Raw genomic sequence first — 23,950 nt, forward strand, 5'->3', positions numbered from 1 at the left:
TTCCTGTAGCAGGGAGACCAGAACTGATCATAACATTCTAAAAAGTGGCCTCACCAATGTCCTGTGCAGCTGCAACATGATATCTAATCTCCTGTTTGCAATGCACTGATCAATGAAGGCAAGCATGCCAAATGCTTTCTTCATCACCCTGTCTACCTGCAACTCCATCTTTGAAGAAGAAAATGTTGACAGGTAACCTGATTGAAGTATTTGAAATCCAGAACTCTGGACAGAGTAAACAGGGAAAGGTTGATTCTACTTATTGAAGGATTGAGAATGAGAGAAGATAGATTTAAAGTAATTCAGAAAAGAAGCAAAAATGAAATAAGGAAAATCTTTTCCATGCAACTTGAGGTGTGTGTCTGGAATGCACTGCTTGAGCTGAATGGAGATGGATTCAATCTCATCATTCATAAGAGAAGTAAGCAGTTATTTGAAGAGGCAAGATAATAGCACTCATTCAGAGAGCTAGTGAAATCATTACTTTGAGGCAGAGTGGTACCAAAATCTTTGAGTTAAGGAAAATCTGCCTGCCAATAGCCTTCTGATTGGTTGAGCTGCAGTTTGTTAAAAGATGTTAAGTTGAGGCCAGTCAGAAATATTGAGAGCTTGCAAACAGAAAACATCTCCATCTTCCCATCCCCTCTCACATGAAAAGACATAAAAATACTACAAAAGTTCAAAAGAAAGATTGTAACAAGGAAAAACCTAGGTCCATTGGATTAACTATCAAAGTGAAGAACAACCATTACTTTATAATGCGTCAGTGTTGGAATCAGAAGGAACTGTGGGAACTATGACAGACTCTCTAACCCACCCTTGATATCCTGAGTTTTGATCTCCCAAATTTTGCTTCCCCTGTCAATATTGTTTCCACTCATTATATTTGTTTCAAACATTATGTTCTCATTGCCCCAGTTGTTAGCAGGGATTATGCAGTTGATTTTAGTACTGTACTGGACAAATCAGCTTCCCAACTGTATTCTGGCTGGATAGACCATTCCTTTTTATCAAAGTGATCTTGTACTAAAACATAAGCATGCAATGTTACAGTCCTTGTTTTAACAATAAAACAAAACAAAGGACATGAAGATAAGGGACTGAAAACACTCTATTCCTTCGTCACAGCTAACAATTACTGTTGCAATTCCAAAAGCACTCAGCACTGCACTTCTGTTAAGACCCAGTTTAACACAGTTCTGAGAGAGAGATGTTTCTGTTTGTTTTATTTGATGAGTTTGAAGTGATTAAAATTTCAACTGATCTAGTGGTGCACTTTTTTAATTATTAATATGGTCCAACGTAGCTTTGTTCCAGTTCTATACTATCTACTATGCAGCTTAACTTCCTTAATGCATTTCTAGTAAACTTAAAAAAAACTTGACTTCACATCTCTTCCACTGACTGCATCCCACACTTCAGTTTTCTATAAGTAATAATTTCTTTTTCCAGGATAATTTCATTATTTGTGAGTTCTTCCCAATGATTTCATGTCACTACTGAGAGTGAACCAATGTCTTACACTAATTCAGTATAAGCAGTTTACTCATGTATTTTATTCCCCTTATTTGGACACTGTATGCTTTATTAACTGTGCTGTCAACCTGTCACCCAAATAATCAATCAGATTATGTCAGACTTCCTCCACTGAGAGGGGTAGAAAGCCCACCTCCTGGTATTAACACTATATTGAGTGTTAACTGGCTACAGAACAGCCACCAAAAGCAGGGGTATGATCAGAGATAATGGGAACTGCAGATGCTGGAGAATCCGAGATAACAAAGTGTGGAGCTGGATGAAAACAGCATCTCAGGAGCACAAAAGCTGGGAGTACCCATTGTGGCTTCCACTACATTGGGGAAACCAAGCGGAGACTTGGGGATCGCTTTACAGAACACCTACGCTCGGTTCGCAATAAACAACTACACCTCCCAGTCGCGAACCATTTTAACGCCCCCTCCCATTCCTCAGACAACATGTCCATCCTGGGCCTCCTGCAGTGCCACAATGATGCGACCCGAAAGTTGCAGGAACAGTAACTCATATTCCACTTGGGAACCCTGCAGCCCAATGGTATCAATGTGGATTTCACCAGCTTCAAAATCTCACCTCCCCCCACTGCATCCCAAAACGAGCCCAGCTCGTCCCCGCCTCCCTAACCTGTTCTTCCTCTCACCTATCCCCTCCTCCCACCTCAAGCCACACCCCCATTTCCTACCTACTAACCTCATCCCGCCATCTTGACCTGTCCGTCCTCCCCGGACTGACCTATCCCTTCCATATCTCCCCACCGTTACTCTCCTCTCCACCTATCTTCTCCTCTATCCATCTTCGGTCCGCCTCCCCCTCTCTCCCTATTTATTTCAGAATCGTCTCCCCATCCCCCTTTTCTGATGAAGGGTCTAGGCCCGAAACATCAGCTTTTGTGCTCCTAAGAAGCTGCTTGCCCTGCTGTGTTCATCCAGCTCCACACTTTGTTATCTTAAAAGCAGGGGTGTGTTGTCCGCCAACTTTTTTTAGGTTGTAGAACTGAAAATCCTGTGAATCAAAAAGTTTTGTGAATAGATACAAAAACTATCAGTCCTGAAAATGTTCCAGTGGTTCTATGGATCTTGAACAGTTCTCAAAATCTGCTTAGATATATATCACATCAGATTTATGTGTTTCATTTATTAAGAATTATCATATTCTAATATTGGGAAAATAGTGGAAATGAAGGTGTGACTGATCTCCGCTCTCTGTAGCTAGATTCTCGGAGCGGGTAGCTCCAATGTCTGACCCTCCACTCTCAATGTGAGGTTCACAAGCTATTTTATTCTAACATGACCCAAAATGGCAGAGAATCAGCTCTCAACTTAAGGAATTAAATGTGAAGATATATGGCACATTTATAACCTATGAAAATCAGTTTTTATTTTATCACTGCATTTCTACAATAAATGTTCAAATTCTTGTCTCCGTATAATTCTTAACAAAAGGACTGTCATAATTCCGTGCTGATAATTTTCCTGCAACTTTGACTTACAGACATATCCTGTTTGAGCACAAATAGTAAAAGTAATGCTGAATTTATCATATAGCATTTCTCATGATTTATGTAATATAATCATTAAAATAAATAGTGTACACATTTCCAATTTCAAAGAGCCCAATCTTCTAACAACTTTGAATTCTCCATCTCCTGTCAACTCTGACATATTTGAGAAGTTAAAAAGCAAGTAAAATCCAAAGGGATGAAATTTTACACTTTTAATTGTTAATTTTCAGTGCTAGAATGTTGTTTTCTCCAGTTATTAACATTCATCATTTCACTAAAGGATACATACATTGAAATGGACGTAGCTTAACTTTTCGTGGAGAGCTGGTCAGCAAGGTGCCATTTCTCAAAGCTGATGGCAGACAACAACTTTGGGTTTCTGCATTAACATGTATCAGCACTGGAATGAAATTGCCATCACAAATGTAGATAAATAACAGTGAACATTACAATGACTATATTTTGAGAGCAAGAAATGAACTAGTACAAAATTATTTTTCTTGATGAACATGTGATCAGTGCTGTGATAATCGAGTGTTATTGTGTTTCGTGCCCTCTATGTAAAAGTACAAGTACAGGGAAAATAATACACAAGACATGAGTGGAATTCAAAATGTCTATTATTCATGGTTTCTCAAGTATGGGAATCGGTGTTGGCATGAACTTTAAATCTTAAAACAATGGGATTGTTAATTACACTTGACAATAAACATAAGATACTTATTTGTAGCCACTGAAAACACCAACTTCAATCTTTATTGAATGTCGTTGTGTATCTTTTCTTTGTACCTTTGGGAATTGAATTGTTCACCTCTCTTTGTCGTGTAAAAATTGTAAATGTCTCACTTTTATTTTACATGTTTATCTTCTTACATGCATTTAACATTTATTCCTTTTTCATGCAGAGATAAACAGCAGAAACAAAATGGAGGAAAATAATCTCATATCTTTTGGAACTGGATGGCAAGAACATGGTTTAATTACCTACACTTTGGTACAATTGGGAGACCTCTGGATTTTGTTGGCACTGATAGGTGGTTCAGGGTTTTAGTGTTTCTGAAAAGTAGTCTTGAGTTTGAAGAGCTAAAGTGGAGGTCCTAGATTTTAGCAGTCATAATCTTCAACATAGGTAACTGTGAGAAAGACAACTCAGATATTTTCTTGAAGGTGAAAGACGAGGAGCTGTGGGGAAATAAATAGAGGTGCCCACACAAATCAATCACTCAAGGCCACTCCACAGGTACAAAAAGTAAACAAAGTGATCAGTCTTGGAAGATTGAGCTTTCTAGGAGGTTGGAGTTCAAATGAGATGCTTCTATGCCCAGGGAGTTTTGGAATATAATGAACAATGAATCAACTATCTGTGCTGCTACTTCCCTCCGATGTTGATTATCAGGCCCTGGGAACTTTTTGGCCTTCAATCCTAACAGTTTGCTCAGTACTTTTTTCCCAGTGATGTTGATTGTTTTGGGTTTCTCCCTTCCTGTAGCCTCTGCATTACCTGTTACTATTGGTTTTGTACCAGAGTCTTCCACCATGAAAAATGGAGCAAAACATTGATTAAGTGACTGCCATTTCTGGATTCCCCATCCTAACTCCCTGGTCGCATCCTCCAAAGGATCAACGTTTACTTTAGCTCTTCCCCTATGCTTATAAAAGATTTTGCCATTTTTTAATATTTTGCACTGGTTTTCTTTCATAGTTTACCTTTATTTTTTATTATTTTGTTGTAACTGTTTGTTGATCTCTAGAAGTTTTCCAATCTTCTAGCCTACCACTGGCCTTTGCAATATGGTATACCTTAAAGATTTTGTCTTTACATTATCTTTAATTTCCTTACTTAACCATCTATTATTTTCCACACTTAGAATCATTCTTCCTTTCAGAATATATTTTAGTTGGGAACAATTGAGTATCTACTTAAACATCTGCCACTGCTTATCAACTGTTGGACCTTTTAGTCTTCCCATCCAGCCCACTAAGTCCAGATCTGTCCCTCATGTCAATGTAATTATCTTTGTTTAACTTCAGAATGCTAGTGTGGGACTCTGATTTCATGGCATCCAGCTGATTTTAAAATTGATCACTTTTCCTTAGAAGATGCTTTACCATGAGATCATTAACTAATCCCACTTCATCACACAATACCAAATCCACAATAGCTTGCTGTCTGGTTGATTCCAAGAATGCTGCTCCAAGAAGCAATTTCTAATACATTTAATTAACCATCACTCAAAGCTACCTGTTACAATTTGATTAATCCAGACTACATGCATATTAAAATCACCAATGATTACTGCTGAACCTTTCTGAGTCACCCCCAGAATTTCCTGGGTTATAGTGCACCCCACTGTAGGTCTGCTTTTTGGGAACCTATAGAATACTCCTACCAGGGACTACTTTCCCTTGCTATTTCTTATTTCTGCCCAGGCTGATCCTACACATTGATCTCCAGTGTTGGTATCATTTCCCACTACAGCACTAATCTCTTTCTTTACTAGTAAAGCTACACCACCTTCTTTTCCTTCCTGCCTATCCTTCCAAACACAGAATACCTTTGTATATTGAATTCCTAAACCTCGTTTCCCTGCAATCTTATCTTGGCAATTGCCACCAAACCATACCCATTTGTCACTATTTACTCTGCTAACTCATTAATTTTATTCCAAAAGTTTCATGGATTCAGGTACAAACCTTTGAGTTTGTTCCATTGTCAGATTTCCTGACTCTTCAACATTTCCTTGGTGTGATATATCTTTCACACATTTTGTCCCTTCCTTATATTTTCTGGCAACAATCAAAATCATCATTAACTTACAGCCCCACCTTCTCCTTTAACTTCTATTTTCTAATTTTCCATGCAACTGAATATCCCCCTCGCTTCACCCCTGCACACTATTTAGTTCAAAGCCCTAGTTATGCAATTTGCCGGGACTCTAGTCTCAGCATTATTCAAATGCAACGCACCTTGAAGTACTTCCCCCTTTCTTAGTACTGGCTCTAGTGATCCATGAATTCAAACTTATTTCTCCCACACCAGTCTTTGAGCCAGGCATCTTTAATCAAATCAAAGGCTTTAATTAGTTGGGTTAATTATCGTGAAATAGAAAACATTAAAGCATTAACTTAAAATATAAAGCTAGGCTATTTAGAAGTGTAAACTTTGTAAGAACATAGGTATAACAACAGGTCATTCATCCCCAGAAGCCTCTGCATCCATACGAAGTGATCATGGCTGACCTATGGCATAACTCGATATACCTGTTTTTGGCCCATATTCCTTAATACCTCTGCTTAACTAAAATTAAACCACCTCAAATTTAAACTTAACAACTGATCTACATTAACTGCTATTTATGGAAGAGAGATGCAATCTTCTATCAGCCTTTGTGTGAAAGAGTGCTTCCAAACATCTCTCCTGAATGGTCTGGCCCACGTTTTTAGACTATACCCCCTAGTTCTAGAATCTGTCTCCAGTGGAGACAATTTATTTTTTCAACTCTGTCGTCTCATGTTATTATCTTGAAGATTTTGATCATACAACCCCTCAATCTTCTAAATTCTAGAGAAAACAAGGTTAGTTAGTATAATTTCTCCACATAACTTAACCTCTAAATGCTAGGTATCATTCTTGTAAACCTACAGTGTATTCTCTCCAAGGCTATACATCCTTCCTGAGATGAATTTCTTTTGAACCCAATTTCTATGAATTTGCACTTCCGGCACTAATTTATTCACTTGAGACTTTGACTGTTCAAGCTAGTGATGCAACTCTGGAAACACTTGCTAAGTTATAACGGCATATCTTAATAAAGTTAAGTGGTGACTTTACAGGCCAAACACAGACCATTTCTTTGCACACAAATGACTAGTGCAGTGGTGTGCTACGCTCTGATCTTCAGCTCTGACACTCTGACCTTCAGCTTCAAACTTGATACACAAATTAGTTACTGAAACCTGATGCGTATTGATGATCCCAGCTGTTGTTATTACTGGAAACGTCAGGTCCCAGATGATATTTACCTTGATAGTCATACTTCGTTTTTGAGGTGTTATAAAATGGTCCTTCACAGAATCCCTATAGTGTGGAAGTCCACACCAACCTTCCAACCTACACCCCCCCTCCCCCATAACCCTAATCCATCTATCTTGCACATCCCTGGGCACTGTGGGTAATTTAGTACAGCCAGACATAGAAAGAATGTGAAAGTTCCACACAGACCATCACCCGAGCATGGAATCGAGCCCAAGACCCTGGCACTATGAGGGAGAAATGCTAACCCCTGAGCCACCATCCCACAGCACTGAAAAACACTTCTTACTGAAAAATAAACACTCACTGCCTCAGGTTCAGGCTCAACAATAAATCAGAAATTGATTATGTAAAAGAAATAAACACAAACGCTTTACATATAAAACAAACTTAAAGACTTCAAAACACATGGTAAAATACCATCCCACTAATTCCAACAACACACATTTACAGGAGTCACACCAAGGAGAATTTCCTTTTCTTTCACATCTATAGGGATGGATTTAACCTTGGCTTGAATTCCACATTTGTAATGTTTTACTAGAAAAAATAATCACTTACATCGTTAAATGTATTTAAAGTTAACTTTTGTGACAATGTGTGGCTAGTTTTTTAAGCAGTTTCACTCTTCCACATATTTGTCACTGAAATAATATTGATTGAATGTAAAAGGGTATCTGACAATCTCACATAGAAACATAGAAAACAGAAGCAGAAATAGGCCATTTGGCTCTTTAGACACGCTCCACCATCTAATATGATCATGGCTAATCATCCAACTCAATACACTGTTCTTGCTTTTGCCCAATATCCTTTGATCCTAATAGCACCAATGACACATCCAAATGCTTCTTGAAATAAGACAATATTTTGGCCTCAACTGCTTTCAGTAGTCATGAATTCCAAAGGTTCACCACTCCCTAGATGAAGAGATTTCTCCTCATCTCAGTCCTAAATGGTTGACTGAATATCATTAGATGGTGACCCCTGGTCCTGGACTTCCCTGCCATCAAGTACATCTTCTCTGCATTGACTCTGTCTTGTTCTGTTGGAATTTTATAGGTATCTATGCAATCCCCAGTCATTCTTCTGAACACAAGCAAACATAATTCTGACTGATCCAACTTCTCCTCGTACGTCAGTCCTTTCATCTGGGGATTCAGTCTAGTAAGCCTTCATTGGACTCCTTCTATACCAAGAATATCCTGTCTCAGATAAGGACACCAAAACCACACACAATAATCCAAGTGTCGTCTTACTGAGGCCCTGTACAATTGCAGCAATACATCTTTGCTCCTGTACTCAGATCCTCTTGCTATGAAGTTCAATATACCATTTGCCTTCTAAGTTACATGCATGTTTACCTCCGGTAAGTAACTGGTCTACAAGAACAACCAGGTTATGTTAACAACTCACCAATCTGTAGTAACATTTCCAGAATCTTTCGGAAATTGGAAGATGACCACCGATGTATCTAATATTTCTTGGGCCACTTTTTTAGGTAATCTGTGAAGTAGGTTATCAGGTGCCAGAAATTTATCGACCTTTAATCCCATCAATTTCTCCTACACCATTTCCCTACTAATACTGACTTTCATCAGTTAATACTTCTGATTCAACACTGCATTGCCCAACATTTCTTGTATGTTATTTATGGTTCTCCTCTGCTGTTATGGTTCTCCTCAGCTGTTGTTCCCCTTTATAAATTCCTCTGTTTCTGACTGCAAGGAACCTACATTTGTCTTCACCAAACTTTTTCCCTTCAAATACCAATAGCAACTTTTACAGTCAGTTTTAATGTTCCCTACAAGTTTGCCCTTGTGATGAATTTTCACTTTCTTAATAAATCCCTTTGTCCTCCTTTGTTAAATTCTAAACTGCATCCAATCCGCAGGTCCTTTCTTTCCCTGGTCAATTTGTATGTATCTTCCTTGGATCCAGCGCTATGCTTAATTTCCCTCGTAAGCCATGGTTTGGCCAACTTACCCATTGTAGTTTTTCACCAGACAAATGAACAATTGGTGCAGTTCACCCATGTGCACTTTGAATATTTACTATTCTATTTCCACCATCATTCTGAAAGCGACATTCCCTAATCTATCATAGCAAACTCGTACCTTGTATCATTATAGTTTCCTCTGTTTAGATTCAGGGCATAGTTGCAGAATCAACTGTATCATTCTCTGTTTTGATGAGGGATTCTGGCACATATGGTCAATTGTCCTCAAGGAGCCTTGCACAATTAGATTGTCAATTATTCCTTTCTCATTACACATCACCCAATCCACATTGGCCTGTTCTCTAGTTCTTTCCTCAATGTATTGGTCTAGATAAACATTCCTTGTACAATTCAGGAATTCCTCTGCCCTGATATCGTTACTAATTTGATTTGCCCAAACTATATGAAGATTAAAGTCACCCATAATTACAAATATTCCTTTATTGAGTCTGTCTGAAATTTATTGTTTAATGCCATTCCCAATATAACTCCTACGGTTTGGGAATCTATACATAACCCTGACTAATTCTTTTTGCACTTTAGTGTTTTTCTATGTTTCTAGCAGCAAAGTTCCACATCATCAGATCTAATATCCATCCTCACTATTAAGTCAATTTCCTCAAAGATGCAACTCCATTGTTTTTTCCTTTTGGTATGCCGTTCTTAAATACTGGATATGCCTGAATTTTCAGTTCTCATTCCTTGTCGCCTTATGACCATGTTGCCATAATCCTGACTGTATCACACCTGTTTTCACCTCTTTCAAAACCTTAAGACTTGTCTTTTTAACCATTACTGTTGCATTCCCATTATTTTTCACTATGGCTCTGTTTGGTCTCAAACATTGATTTCTCCACCTACCACTTTCTTTATTTCATTTTTTACCTTTTGTTCTTGATTCTCTTCCTTCTGACTCTTTACATATGTTCCTGTCCCCTTGTGAGAGTAGTATCATACTAATGTCAATGGACTAGTGATCTGAAGGTCCAAGCAAATGCACTGGGGGCACAGGTTACAATTGCACCGTAACAGCTGATTGCCTTTAAGTTTAATTACTAAAAACTGGAATTGCAATCTGGTCTTAATAAAGGTGACTGTGAAAATAATATCAATTATAAAAATCCATCAAGTTCACAAACATCTTCTGGGGAGTAAGATTTGCCATCCTTACCTAGTCTGACCTACATATGGCTCCAGACCAGAGCAAAGTTATTGATGCTTAGCTGTCATCTACATCTGGCAAGTTCAACGGCAAATAGGGGTGGGGAAATACGCTGACCTCATGTGTAGTGGCAACGTCCCATGAAAGGACAATAAAAAAAGTCTGGATAGAGGTCCAGAATCTCCAAATCCGTTGTGGACTTCCTCTTGTTGTACTTTGTACCGTTATTGCCATCCACCTTCCCCAAACTGCTGTGACAATAGTTGGAGTTGAACATTTTGATTTTAAAGGGAATATCTACCTTGTTATTATGGAAAACAATAGTGGTCACCAACATCAATAGCTCAATTCCATGAAAAATGTCTTTTTCCATGCAGATAATGGGCTACAATATTTGTAAATGGGAAATATATAGGGATATGTAGAGATTAGATTTAAGGAATATATAGATGAGTTTGAAGTGAGCTGAAGTGTCTCAGTGGTCATGTGGGAGACACCCTGCCAGAAGGTGAGTGGTTAGGGATAGATGTTTCTATTGCAATACTCTAATTTATACAATGTAAATAAATGCGGTTTAAAGAAAATCCTTGAGGTTTGGCCTGAGCTCATCATGGCAGATAAACTCTATGTCCCAGGTATATACACTCTGAATTCATGATCAAATTGATCCTCTTCTTTTATCCGTTTTTTTATTTTAATGAATAAATTTAGTAAAACTGCTCAGTTGCCAAATAAACCTCGAATTTGTCCATAAAACCATCAAAATTTAAAAGATTTCATTATCTTTACAGTTAAGGGTCTGATACCTTCAGTAGCAATAATGATCCATATTCCTTTTTATTCCTTTTTCAGTTAACTTTCTTAAAGCTGTACCTGAAAAATTATTGTGACGTTATTCACTTTGCTGCAGGAAAATAGTTCAAAAATTTGTTTACATACTGTTAAACATCTTAACAGTGCTCCTCAACCTAGTTTTTCAAATGGAAACAAAACTTTTTGTCCCTTCCCTTAAGGAATCAAATTTATTTTGGTTATCCAGTAATCAGACTCTTCCCACAAATCCTGGATTCAGATTTTGCCCATAAGCTGCTTGTGGGCTTTTACTGCTCTCACTGTTTATTTAAATGCTTCTTTGCTCTATTCCTGAATTTAAAAGGCATTTTGAAATGTTGTGCTCTGGTGGTATTGGAAGACATTTTCTGTTCAATGTTTCCCTCACAGCAGCTATGCAGTTCTGTGACTTTTATGGCTCCATTCCGCAAATGCTTGAAATTTACATTTTAAAATTCTTCTATTTTCCACAGGATATCAGGTCTGTTTCTTGATCTTCACTCTTTTTCAAGACAGGGAATCCTGTGATTTCCACCATCTTTTATCATGTTGTTTGATGCCACGCTATGAGTTTGCATTCAGACCGTTAAGTAAAAGGCAAAATCATAAACAATCTTCAGGCTTAGATTTCAAAACAACAATATTTATAATCATGCATTAAAACTGAATACTGTGATACATGGTAATCATAGATACACCAGGTTCTGACTTATAAATTCATTCAGAAAAGACTAATTGATTTTTTTTGTGTATTCATGTCCATGTGCTCTTGTGAGATAGTTCAAACTCAACTCACACTGTTCAATTTATGCTCAGTGATGTGTAGCTTTGTGACAAAAGTGTAAGGTTCTTCCAGGATTCAGGAGCAATACGGCAGTTCAAAGACCTGAAACATTAATGCTACTTTTCTCTCAGCAGGTGTTTATGGAATCTGCTGAATATATCCAGCATTTTAATTGCTTGATTTCAGGAAACTGAGTGGAGGGCACACCCCTGTATGCAATCAGTGATGCTGAGACAGAGATAGTCAATAGTGTCAAGCTCCTGGGAGTGATGATCACCAAAAATCTGTTCTGATCAAACCACGATGAAAGAAAGCACAACAACATCTCTACTTCCTCAAAAGGCTAAGGAAATTCAGAATGTCCACAAGGACTCTCATCAATTTTTATAGATGCATCATAGAAAGCATCCTATCTGGATGCATCACAGCATGGTTTGGCAAGTACTTTTCCCGAGACCTCAAAAAATGACAGCCCAATTCATGACACAAACCAGCCCTCAATCCATTGACTTCATCCAAATTTCTTGCTGCTTTGGGAAAGCAACCAAGGTTAACAATGATCCCTCCCACCACGGTTATACTCCCTTCCACCATCTTCCATTGGGTACGAAAATAGATTCAAGAATAGCTACTTCCCAGCTGTTATCAGACTTTTGAATGGCCTCTCAAATGTTACTTCTGGTCTCTCTCTACATCTTCCCTGCTGCTGAAACACTGTTTTCTGCAAGCTGTTCTGCTACCCTGATGCATTTTGTATGGTATGATCTGTCTGCACAGCGTGCAAAACAATACTTTTCTCTAGACTCTCTAATTTTTCAAACTGTAATTTTGTGTTCTTCATAATGATGCAAACTATAATATTGTGCTCTTTGTGATGCTGGACTCTGCGCAACAGTATAGTTAAAAATAATGTGTAAAGTTGCAGACTGATGGGCTTCCTCCCAGACAGAAAAAAAACGTAAATAAGCAATAAAACTTGGAAACAAACATACAGGAGATCCATTTTTGGCATCTAAGTATGCTTCAAGTTTTACTGGTTTTTGATATTGCAAACTATAATATTGAGTTATGCATACTGTTATGGAACCATTTCAGGTTGTCATTGAGCCCACTGAGTTAATATCTACTCTGTGTCGGGCAGTTTAGTTGACCTTTCTCATGGCCAAACAATTTCCTTCTGAAATTGTTGTCTCTGCTTGCACGACCTGCTGAGAGATCCTGGCCATTACCTAATGAATGGTCCTCGTATTTCCCCTCATCTCTTTATCTCAAATCCTAGAATTTGTATCAGAGATAATAGGAACTGCAGATGCTGGAGAATCTGAGATAACAAGGTGTGGAGCTGGATGAACACAGTAGGCCAAGCAGCATCTTCGGCGGAGGAAAGCTCACCCTTCTGAAGGGTCTAGTCCCGAAACGTCAGCTTTCCTCCGCCGAAGATGCTGCTTGGCCTACTGTGTTCATCCAGCTCCACGCCTTGTTATCCTGGAATTTGACCTCCTCCCCGACCCTGATCAATAAATAATGTTTGCATACCATAACATTCGGTTTTGCATAATATCCCACACTATTATTGGGCTCCCTCCCATCTTCCACCTGTCATGTTTAGTCAATAATCCATTCTAACGGAAGGGGCGCTGTTGTGCCCAGATTCTATTTCCCAGCTTGCTTCACGTTCGGGACTTCCGGTCAACATGTCTCCTGGTTTGTTCCAGTTTAATGAGGCTCGACAGAAATTCAGTGTAAGGAGTTGTTGGTAGTTTTGCGTCCGATACTAATCGGCTATTTTACTTTGTTGCTTTATAATAGATGGTGTAGGTAGTTCACGCTAAATGAAACTGTTGGGGAGGGAGTGATCGGCCGTCAAAAGCGATATCCAGCACCGGTCTGGAAATGCGGCGTGGCACTAATTTGTTAAAATCTGCATTATTCGCGCCCAGTGTGGTCGACTTGTGTGCCGAATTAAACTGATATGTTCACTGATTTATCGTATATTCGGTTCCTGATTTTTAAAAGAAGGGGGCGTGTATTGATTAATGATGTTGAAGGATAATTAATTTCTGATCAGATCATCAGGCAAACCTCTCCGTTTTTCAAATTGTACCATCTAATGGGGTCGTTTATTTGAAGTCTAACCTGAAAGATAGCCTTGACTGTATTAAAATTGCCAGACTTGATTATACGCTGAAGTCTTTAGAGCTGGATTGAAGCCTACAACTTCCAAGGGTTATCAGTGAATGGAAAATTCTTTGTATCAGAAAGATATGCCTTAAAAGACAAGGGACCTGTTAACCTGTCTGTACTACATGATAAAGTACCAGGCACTTAAAAGGAATTGGGAAAATAATTATGAGCTGAATAGCAGGCATTAAATAAGTGTTAAATATTTAGACTATCTTTGACTAAACTTGCTGGGCCAAGTAACATAGAACATAACAGCACAGTACAGGCCCTTCGGCCCTCGATGTTGTGCCGACCTGTCATACCGATCTGAAGCCCATCTAACCTACACTATTCCATGTACATCCATATGCTTATCCAATGATGACTTACATGTATGAAAGGGAATTGAGATTTTACAGTATTTACAGGAATCCTTTCTCTCCTTTTCTTTATTCAGGAAGTCCAAGGTAAGAATCACTACCTGATCATGTAGTAGCTAACGAACCAGAGCAGAAAGGCGATCAGAGAGCTTTGGAGTGTCTTAGTTGGTTAATTGCAACATAATTCTGAGGAAGGGTCAACTGACCTGAAATGTTAACTCTGATTTCTTTCCACAGATGCTGCCAAACCTGCTCAACTTTTCTAACAATTTTTCTTTTGTTTGTAATTACAACATAGTAGTGTTTGGTATTTAAATTGGGAGAGACTTTGGGGGGGAAAAACTAAGATAATAGGCTAGAAAATGCAAATTCAGAACAACTAAAGTTAAGCTGGGAAAAGATCTTTAAAAGCAAAGATAAAAAGAATCAGGAAATTTACAAATGATATTAAATCATGAGAAATGAATTGTACTAAAATTTAAAAACAAGATATCCACTTCTGGGACATGATAGAGGTACAAGACAGGTAAGAAGTGCTAAAATACTATCTGAGAAGATGACAATAGGGTATATGATAAATTTAGAAGAGAAGTAAAAATAATTCAGTAAAGCTAGGATAAATTGTATAATGAAATTAGTAAGGAATATGAACTATATACTTTCTTCTGTCGACACAAATATCAAAGGATAATGTCGTGATTGGGTCACTAATCAGTGAGCAAGATAAACTGTGGCAATGATAGAAATAGCAAGTATTGAATGGATATTTCAGTTCTTTTGTGCATGAATAAGAATGCAACAAAATCCAAACAGACTTTAGAGAACTTGTTGACTGGGAAGTTAAGTTGTCAACAAACCAGTCGATAAATACACAGTGTATGTCCTTAGGTCAAGAAAACAGAAACATCATCCGTATGTTGGAAAATAAATTGAATGGTATTGAAGAACCAAGTTTATTGACAGAAGTGAACAAATCACTAAAAGCAACATTGCAGACCAGAAAAGTATTTAAAATTGCTTTTAAAGCTTAGCTGTTTCCAGGGCTACACAATTCAAAAGCAGTATTTTTCGGCCCTGCTGATGTATTTGTTACAGTTTGCAACATTTAAAACCAGTAAAACTTGATGTATACTGGTCCACTTTGGCTTCTGTATAAAGAAAATGGATCTCCAGTACAACATCTGTTATTTCCAGGTTTTACTCTTTAATTGTGTTTTCTTTATGCCTAACAATTTGCAACATTACACAGACTGATTTTGTCTGTAATGTGAACAGTAAGAGAGTGGTTAAAGGAGAATTTCAACCAGAGACCAAAAAGAGATCAATGCCAGGGGGCAGAGGGGCATGGCAGATGTGACAAATGAAAAGCATTCATTTAACTTTACAAAAGAGGAGGTCTGCTTAGGTCACGGTGACAGAGGAGGCAATTCGATCACTGGAAGAGTTTTTAAAAAATCAATGAAGAAGGAAGTTTGGATAGCTTGTGGGCACTTAAAGTTCATAAGGCATACAGACCAGATGAGATATGTTGACATTTTTTGAAGGAAATGAGGGTGTCCAAACTGTAGGGGCACTGACTGTTGCATTTCTTGGACTTAGAAAGTGCCTGAAGGCTAGAGAATTACAAATATTACAGCTTTATTCGTGAAGGGTGGTGAAGATAATCCCATCAATTAGGACCAGTTTGTTTAATTTCAGTGGTAGGAAAACATCTAGAAATAATTATTTGGGATAGAATTATTAATCACAGAAAAAGGTCAGGATACGTTAGCATGGATTTGGATTTCTCAAGGGGAAATCATGCTTAACTAATTTGCTGGGAGTTTTTTGAAGAGGTAAAAGAAAGGATCAGTTAAGGTAACACTGTTGGTGTGTTTGTACATGGATATCCAAAAGGTATTTGAATAGCCCTACACAACAGACTTGTGAGAAAAGTTGTAGGTCATGGTACAAAAGGGACAGTTAAGCAAAATGAATACAAAATTGACTGAATGTGAGGAAACAGATAAATGGTCTAGGCCCGAAATGTCAGCTTTCCTGCTCCTCTGATGCTGCTTGGCCTGATGTGTTCAGCTCCACACCTTGTTACCTCTTAATTGTCAGTAGATATGTTTCAGACTGGAGGAAAGTTTCTAAAGGAGTTCTATTGGCATCAGTATTAGGGAATCCCTTTCTTGATATAGTTTGGGTGTGTATACAAGACAATTTCAGAGTTTGCAGGTTGGAGGAATTATCAACCGACAGAACAGTGTGGAACTCCAAAAGGACTTTGACAAGTTAGTAGAATGCAGCAGGTGAGATTGGTTGTTGGGAAGAATGTGGTGATGCACTTTGGTCAGCAGAACGTTAAAAGACAATGTAAAATAGGAGTTATAATTCTAAAGGGGTCTATGCATATGTGCACAGATCATTGAAGACGACAGTTCAAGTGGAGAGAATGGTTAATAAAACACATGGTGTTCTTGACTTAACTAGTAAGCACATAGAATACAAGAGCAAAGGGGTGATATTGAATTGAATTGAATTAGTTTTAGTGTACAACACATTTGCTCAAACTCAGTTGCGGGACTGTGTGCAGTTGTGGGTGCCATATTTTAGGAAATTTGTGAATGCATTGGAGACAGTGCTGAAGCAATTCACAAGGATGGTTCCAGGAATAAGAAATTTCAGTTATGAAAATAGATTAAAGTTGGTGAAAGAATAAATCAAAGAACTGGGAGGTGTCAAAGGTTTTGAAAATCATGAGTGGGATTTAGAAAGTAGGTAGGAAGAAGCTGTTCTGACTTGTAAAAGAAAAAAGAACAAGATGGCATAGATTTTAGGTGATGTGCAAACGAAGCAAGGGTATATTAGAAAATCTTTTTCACACAGTGCGCATTTAGGCTCCGGATTGTACTGCCTAGAAGTGTGGTGGTAGTACTTAAATTGAGGCATTCATGGGAGTACTACATGATTATTTAGATATAGATGGTGTACAGGGATATGGAGAAAAGACGGGAGATTGGCACCAGGTCACAGAAGAGGTGATTGGCAAATGGCTGCCTCTTGTACCTAAACAATTTTGTGATTCTGCAATGTTGAAGTTATGTTAAACCTGTGTAGAATGCTCAGACCTCATTTCGAGTACTTTGGGCAGTTTTCATCTCTGTGAAATAAAAACAATGTAGATACCTAAGAAAAAAGACAAGAATTATTTACAAGCGCTGACTTAGACTGAGGAGATGAGGAAAGATTGTAAAATTGATGCCTTTTGCTTTTTAGGAAAGATAAGATTAAGAAGCCCTTAGAAGCTGTGGGCTGGCTTGAATAAAGTGAAGGGTGAAATTTTGATCCACTCAAAACTCATCCACGTGCACAGTTAGAATCTGACTTGGGAGAATCCATTACTTGGGCTGCTGAGATTATTGCTCACAAATTCAACAGCTAAATAAGCAGGGATTTCATTACTCGGTGATGAAAATGTAACTCACTACCGCCAGAAGTGGTTGAGGTAAACAGTTTGTCAATTTCCTTTTGAAAATATCAGGGATCATGAGGAAAAAGAGACTAGATATGCACTAAGGTTTAGATCTGAAGTGGAATAGGATGAATCCTGTGTGGAGTATAAATGACATAGATGATGTCAACAGAATGGCTTGTTTCTTTGCTATTCTATGTAGTGCAATGCACCCTGGGCACTTGCCTTGATGTTGAGACCAACCTTGTGGCTTTTTGCATCACTGCCTTGAATATTTTCCCCATATCTCAGTCACTAGAGTTTGGATGTATGATTCAAGGTCTGACCGAACAACTGTACCATTGATCTTCACTTACTTTGACATGTGTTATATTGTTCAGATTATGTTAACATAATCTATTAATTTTTTTTTACTGCTTCTGTAGTCCATTGAATGTTAGCATGCATCTGCAACCATAATAATACTATTCATGGAATACTTGTCTTTTTTTCTTTTCTGTGCGCAATAATTTATGCTTCTCTATATTAAATTTAACTTACCGTTGCTCTGTCCACTTAGAAACCTTGTTCAGCTCACAACTTAGTTTCTGAGCTGTTTTCTTTGATTCCAGTCTGACTTGATGTCATCTGCAAAAGCCATGTGGTTCTAAACCCAAATCTCTGATCTAACTTAAACAGTTATAGTACCAACAGTAATCCCTGGAACATCCCAGCACTTCTGTCGTATTAACATAACATCACTAGTGAGCACTTTAAGAATGACATTTAGAACCCTCCCAACATTTACCCTGGATGTTCGAAGCATTGCCCTTGTCTCGTCACCAGTTGTGTGAAATGTTGCAGGCAAACTTAGAATCCAGTTGTGACATACAGCAATGAGATATGCATTTTTTGAAAGGTGCTATTGATCTTATTTGCATGTTATGTGCTAATTTTTATTGTGAAATAGTTATCCAGACATCAAAATTAATTTTCTGTTGGCTCAAATCCTATTGCAAAATTTTTACATTAAACATTGGACATGACTAACTGGCAAGACTATTGAGATGAATAATTAAACAGAGTAGACATTTAAAATGTTGCCATGCAGAACATAGGTAAATACTGCAGAAGAAGTGTTCATATATTACCAGTTGATCTTCTATATCTATTTGCCTGTAGTTTGTCATAAACAGTTGAACTATGGACTGATTACTTAATATTGAATGCATTTCACTGACTACTGTGCCACGTTCTGCATTACATGTTAGTTTAAGCTTCAGATAGGTGGAAATTGTCAGTTGAATAGAATTTGTTTTAGCTGTTATAAGAGACTTATTCACACCGTCAGTAAATTAACTTTTGATCGAGTAAGCACAGCAGCACTTATACATTAATTTCATGCTTGATTTTAAGAACATTGCCACAATTTTTTTCTTAATTGTTTTACTAGATTTATACAAAAGAAGCTTTGAACATCAAGAATGTCAAGCCATTAATTCTCATCTTCAGCCAATTGAGTGGGGGGTGAGTGAATTATTATTTTTATTGCACACTCAGAGCTTGTCATTGAACAAATCTGGCTTTTGTGACCGTCAAAGAGTGGAATGTTTGTTTATAGGTTTCCTTTGTTTCCATACAGTGAAACAGAAAAGAAAACAACATTGGATCAAGCATTCAGAGGTGTTCTGGAAGAAAAAATTGTGAGTCTCAATGGAATTGTGTTTCATATGACAGTATAAGCTACTTTTAGGTGTTATATATGATAATGATTGATGGAAATACATACATTTGTAGATGTTATATGGTACGTTTATCTGATACAGACATATGTGTATTAGTGTTCGTGATATGCAGGTTGAAAAGGACGGTATTTTTCCCCTTTGAGCTATAAACTGGATTGGAAGTTGTCTGCTGCCGTTGAGCAGGTTTTACTAACTTTTTGTTCATGTTCTTCTTTCTAGTTAGAACAAGTAGAATGTGAAGATTTCTTGGCTATAATCTCTCTCAGCATTAATGGAGTCACAGAAGGTAAGAGTGTAATCAAAATTTTGTCTCAAATGAGACTACTTTATTCAGTCTTGAACAGTGTCTGATATCAAGATATTTGCATTTAAGCAAGTATAGATTATGTGCCATTATGTGAAATTGCCAATTTATTCCACACAAAAGTAAAATGTTGTAAAATAAAAGCAGGAGCGAACAACGCCACCCTTTGAACTTGCTCCACCTTTCAACTCTGTTTGGAGTTTTTTCCATCATCCAATATTACAGATTCTGTTCTGTCCAGAAATGGACCAATCTCTGTTGTCAGTATATTCAGTAAAAAGTGTGTATATTCACTGGAGTAGAACATTCAAAAGTTCATAAACAATTTCATCTCAGTCTTAGGACACAAGGCACAACTCAGTCGCGTGAGGAATACTCTCCATTTGTTTGGAGGAATGCAGCTCCATCAACAATAAAGAAGCTTGACACCATCCAGACCAAAGCAGTCCACCTGACTGGCACCACATAGACAAATATCCACTCCCTCCATCACCAACACTTAGCAGTAGTAGTTGCACTGCAGAAATTCACCAAGGCTCCTTACACAGTCATGGACCTTCCAAACTCATGATCACTTCCATGTAGGGGGACGGGGCAGCTGATGTACGGGAATACCACCACCTCCAGGTTCCCCATCAAAGGGCTCACAATCTTGACTTTGAACTATATCTTGCCATTCCTGGATCGAAATCCTGAAACTCCATCACGACCAAAATTATGGGTGGGCCAACAGCGCGTAGACTGCAGTAGTTCAAGAAGGCTGCTCACTATCATCGTTTCAGGGTTAACTAGGGATTGGCAATAAATGTTGGCCTAGCTGTCAGCACCTACATATTGGGTGTCAGTGTTTTCAATTTTCCCTAACCTTGCAGATTACGGCCTTCTTGTGCATGTTCAAGCATTTTTTTAAAAAGTGTAACATTTATCAAATTTTATCAAATGCATTAACAGCCTTTACTGGCAGTGGAAAACCCCGGCACGTCCACCCAGTGAAAAACCTTTTCCTCAATTCCTGTCTCATCCTTCTATCAATTACTGTACATTAATGCCCCAATTTGTTACATCTTCACTAAAAGAAATGGATCCTTTTTACTTAGGTAATCTAGTGCCCTCTTAATTTTATAGACTTAATTTATATTTCTCCTCCATTATCTCTGATCCAAAGAAAATAATTCACTGGAATGAATTCCATTTGCCATTTTTCTATCCATCTGGTCAATCCATTGATAACTTTGCACAATCTGCATGTTTCTTCTTCACTGTTTGTTCATTGCTGACTGCTGAAGAGTCCCTCCAATTTTGGAACATGAGCAGCTGAAAACTGCAGAAGACGTTTTGTATTAGAATGCTGCTCACTTCCCAGCATCAGCATGTTGTTTGCTGATTCTTAGGACTTCGCTTATCATTGGGGGTGTCGAGCTTTAATTCATTTCGTGGATCATCCAGTCTTACACGATCTTTAAATATGTATCACAAAAGATCTGACTCATCTTTGCCATGGTTAATTGTAGGATTTCCCCCCAAAGTTCCACTCTCCCTCCATCAAAAGATGAGAAGTTGCAATGTTTGCTAATAGTTACATGATATTCAGCACTATTTGCAATTGTCAGATACTGAAGTAGTATGTGCCATACAAGTGCAAATCAACGGTCATTTTGAACAAGACAGAATCTAACTGTTTCCTTTTGACCTTCAATGGTACAATCCTGCTGGATTACCATTGAACAAAAACTGAACTGGACCAACCAGGTAATAAAATGTGAGGCAGGATGAACACAGCAGGCCAAGCAGCATCTCAGGAGCACAAAAGCTGACGTTTCGGGCCTGGACCCTTCATCAGAGAGGGGGATGGGGAGAGGGAACTGGAATAAATAGGGAGAGAGGGGGAGGCGGACCGAAGATGGAGACTTCAAGGCCGAAGAGATTACAAGAGAGTTGCAATGGTCCGCCTCCCCCTCTCTCCCTATTTATTCCAGTTCCCTCTCCCCATCCCCCTCTCTGATGAAGGGTCCAGGCCCGAAACGTCAGCTTTTGTGCTCCTGAGATGCTGCTTGGCCTGCTGTGTTCATCCAGCCTCACATTTTATTATCTTGGAATTCTCCAGCATCTGCAGTTCCCATTATCTCTGATACTATTTTAACCTCCTGCGAAGCCTCTTCCAGGGATGCCTAACCTGAAGAAGTTACCCTCCTCCCTCCGGACCAACCTCAGGGAATCTCTCTCCCATTGCAACTCTCTTGTAATCTCTTCGGCCTTGAACTCTCCATCTTCGGTCCGCCTCCCCCTCTCTTCCTATTTATTCCAGTTCCCTCACCCCATCCCCCTCTCTGATGAAGGGTCTAGGCCCGAAACGTCAGCTTTTGTGCTCCTGAGATGCTGCTTGGCCTGCTGTGTTCATCCAGCCTCACGTTTTATTATCTTGGAATTCTCCAGCATCTGCAGTTCCCATTATCTCTGCACCAACCAGGTAGTTGGCTACAAAAGCAATCCTGGGATGAGGAAATCTGCACCTAACAACACATCTCCTGTCTCCCCAATATTGTCCACTGTCTTCAAGATGAAAGTCTGTAGTATGATGGAATAACCTCCACCTGTCTGGCTATGTGCAACTCCAACAGAACTCGAAGCTTCACCCGTTTTCAAGACAAAGCAGCCCACTTGATTGCCATCACATCCACCACCTTACTATTCATTCCTTCCATAACTAATATAAAGGGCAGCAATGTATACTGTCTGCAAGATGCATTGCCACAAAGCTCCATCCAAAGCAGTTTCCAAACACACAACATCTGTTACCTCTTAAGGATATGGGAAGGAGTTGCATGGAGTGTCACCAGGTTCTCCAAGCTGCATACCATCCTGACTTGGAATTATATCACCACTCTTTTACTGTTGTTGAGTTGATAACCTGGAACTCCTTCCTAACAATACTGTGGCAGAATCCGTGTCAAGGACTGCAGTGATTCAAGAGGGCAGCTCATCACCACCACCTTCAGAGGAGAATTTAGGAATAGGCATTCAGTGCTGGCCTGGTCTGAGAATGAACATATAAAAGTTAAACCTGAATCATCAAATCTCTGTTATTTCCCTGTTCATGCAATAAAAGCCTTTGTCTGCCCAATTCAAACTTTCTGATTCTTTTCTCTCAAATTTAAAGCCGCCTTTTCTCATAATGTCTGGGACTTTAATTCAGGTTTGCTGTTCCATTCTTTCCTTTTCTTTCTCTTTTGCTTCCTTTTTGAGTTCAGATTTACTAATTCCTCCTTCCATTTTAAACGGCCACATTTGCCGCTGTCTCAACCAATTTAATATGCGTTTTAACTGGATTATTGTTTTCTTTCCCTAGGTGTAAATGTTGAGCTAAGACCTCAACTGTTTCTGTTTTGTAGTTTCTCCTTGACACTCTATGTATACAATATCTGCGTCTTGTTTTGAATTAACCTTTGTTATTTGTTGTAAGGTACAGAGTCAAATGCTGTCTTGTTGAGGAAAGCTGAAGTAATAGATATAGCCATTCTTAACCTTTCAACACATAAAGCAAAAGTTGCTGTGAAATCTTATTTGTTTAAACTTTTAGCAAAACTTTCTCAGCCTGTGGATTTGAAATCACACAAACAGCATCCAGTTGTTTTACAATCTCTTTGGAAACGAATAACTTTTAAAGAGAAATTCAAACTTCACCTATTTTCTGAAAACTGTTAAATCTCATACTTCTAATATTTCTTGTCCCAGAAATCAATCCCGGACCCTTCAGGCAAGCCTATCCTTTCTTAGGTAAAGGAACTGAAATTGCACAGCACTTCAGATGGCGCCTCATTAAGGCACTGGATAATTACAAAAAAGACTTATTTTCTCTTGTATGTCAATTTGTTTAGTACAAAGACTAACATGCCATTTACTTTCCTAATTATTTACTCTGTGTTGTACTAAAATAATACGAGAAAGTTAACAATAACTCTGAGGGATCTCTGAATACCAGAGTTTCTTACTCTCTCACTGTTTAAAATTCATAACTCTCCACCAAATATTTCTAAATTAACTAATCGTATAGAATTGTTACCAAAATGTGTATGACT

The 23,950-nt window shown here is 38.4% G+C and overlaps 1 protein-coding gene across 5 annotated transcripts in view; it reads left to right on the forward strand.

The window, feature by feature from the left end:
- Positions 1-13,523: 13,523 nt before the first annotated feature.
- thoc1 (THO complex 1) overlaps positions 13,524-23,950 on the forward strand; it is a 57,608-nt gene continuing 47,181 nt past the window's right edge. For all 5 annotated transcript variants that reach the window (XM_048529100.2, XM_048529101.2, XM_048529103.2 and 2 more), the window contains exons 1-4: positions 13,524-13,588; positions 19,279-19,352; positions 19,468-19,528; positions 19,790-19,856. In XM_048529100.2, coding sequence (XP_048385057.1) covers positions 13,541-13,588; positions 19,279-19,352; positions 19,468-19,528; positions 19,790-19,856 — 250 coding nt within the window. In that variant the 5' untranslated portion in view covers positions 13,524-13,540. The remainder of the gene's footprint in view (positions 13,589-19,278; positions 19,353-19,467; positions 19,529-19,789; positions 19,857-23,950) is intronic.

The sequence above is a fragment of the Stegostoma tigrinum genome, chromosome 5, assembly GCF_030684315.1.
Source record: "Stegostoma tigrinum isolate sSteTig4 chromosome 5, sSteTig4.hap1, whole genome shotgun sequence".
In the NCBI taxonomy this organism is placed as follows: Eukaryota; Metazoa; Chordata; class Chondrichthyes; order Orectolobiformes; family Stegostomatidae; genus Stegostoma; species Stegostoma tigrinum.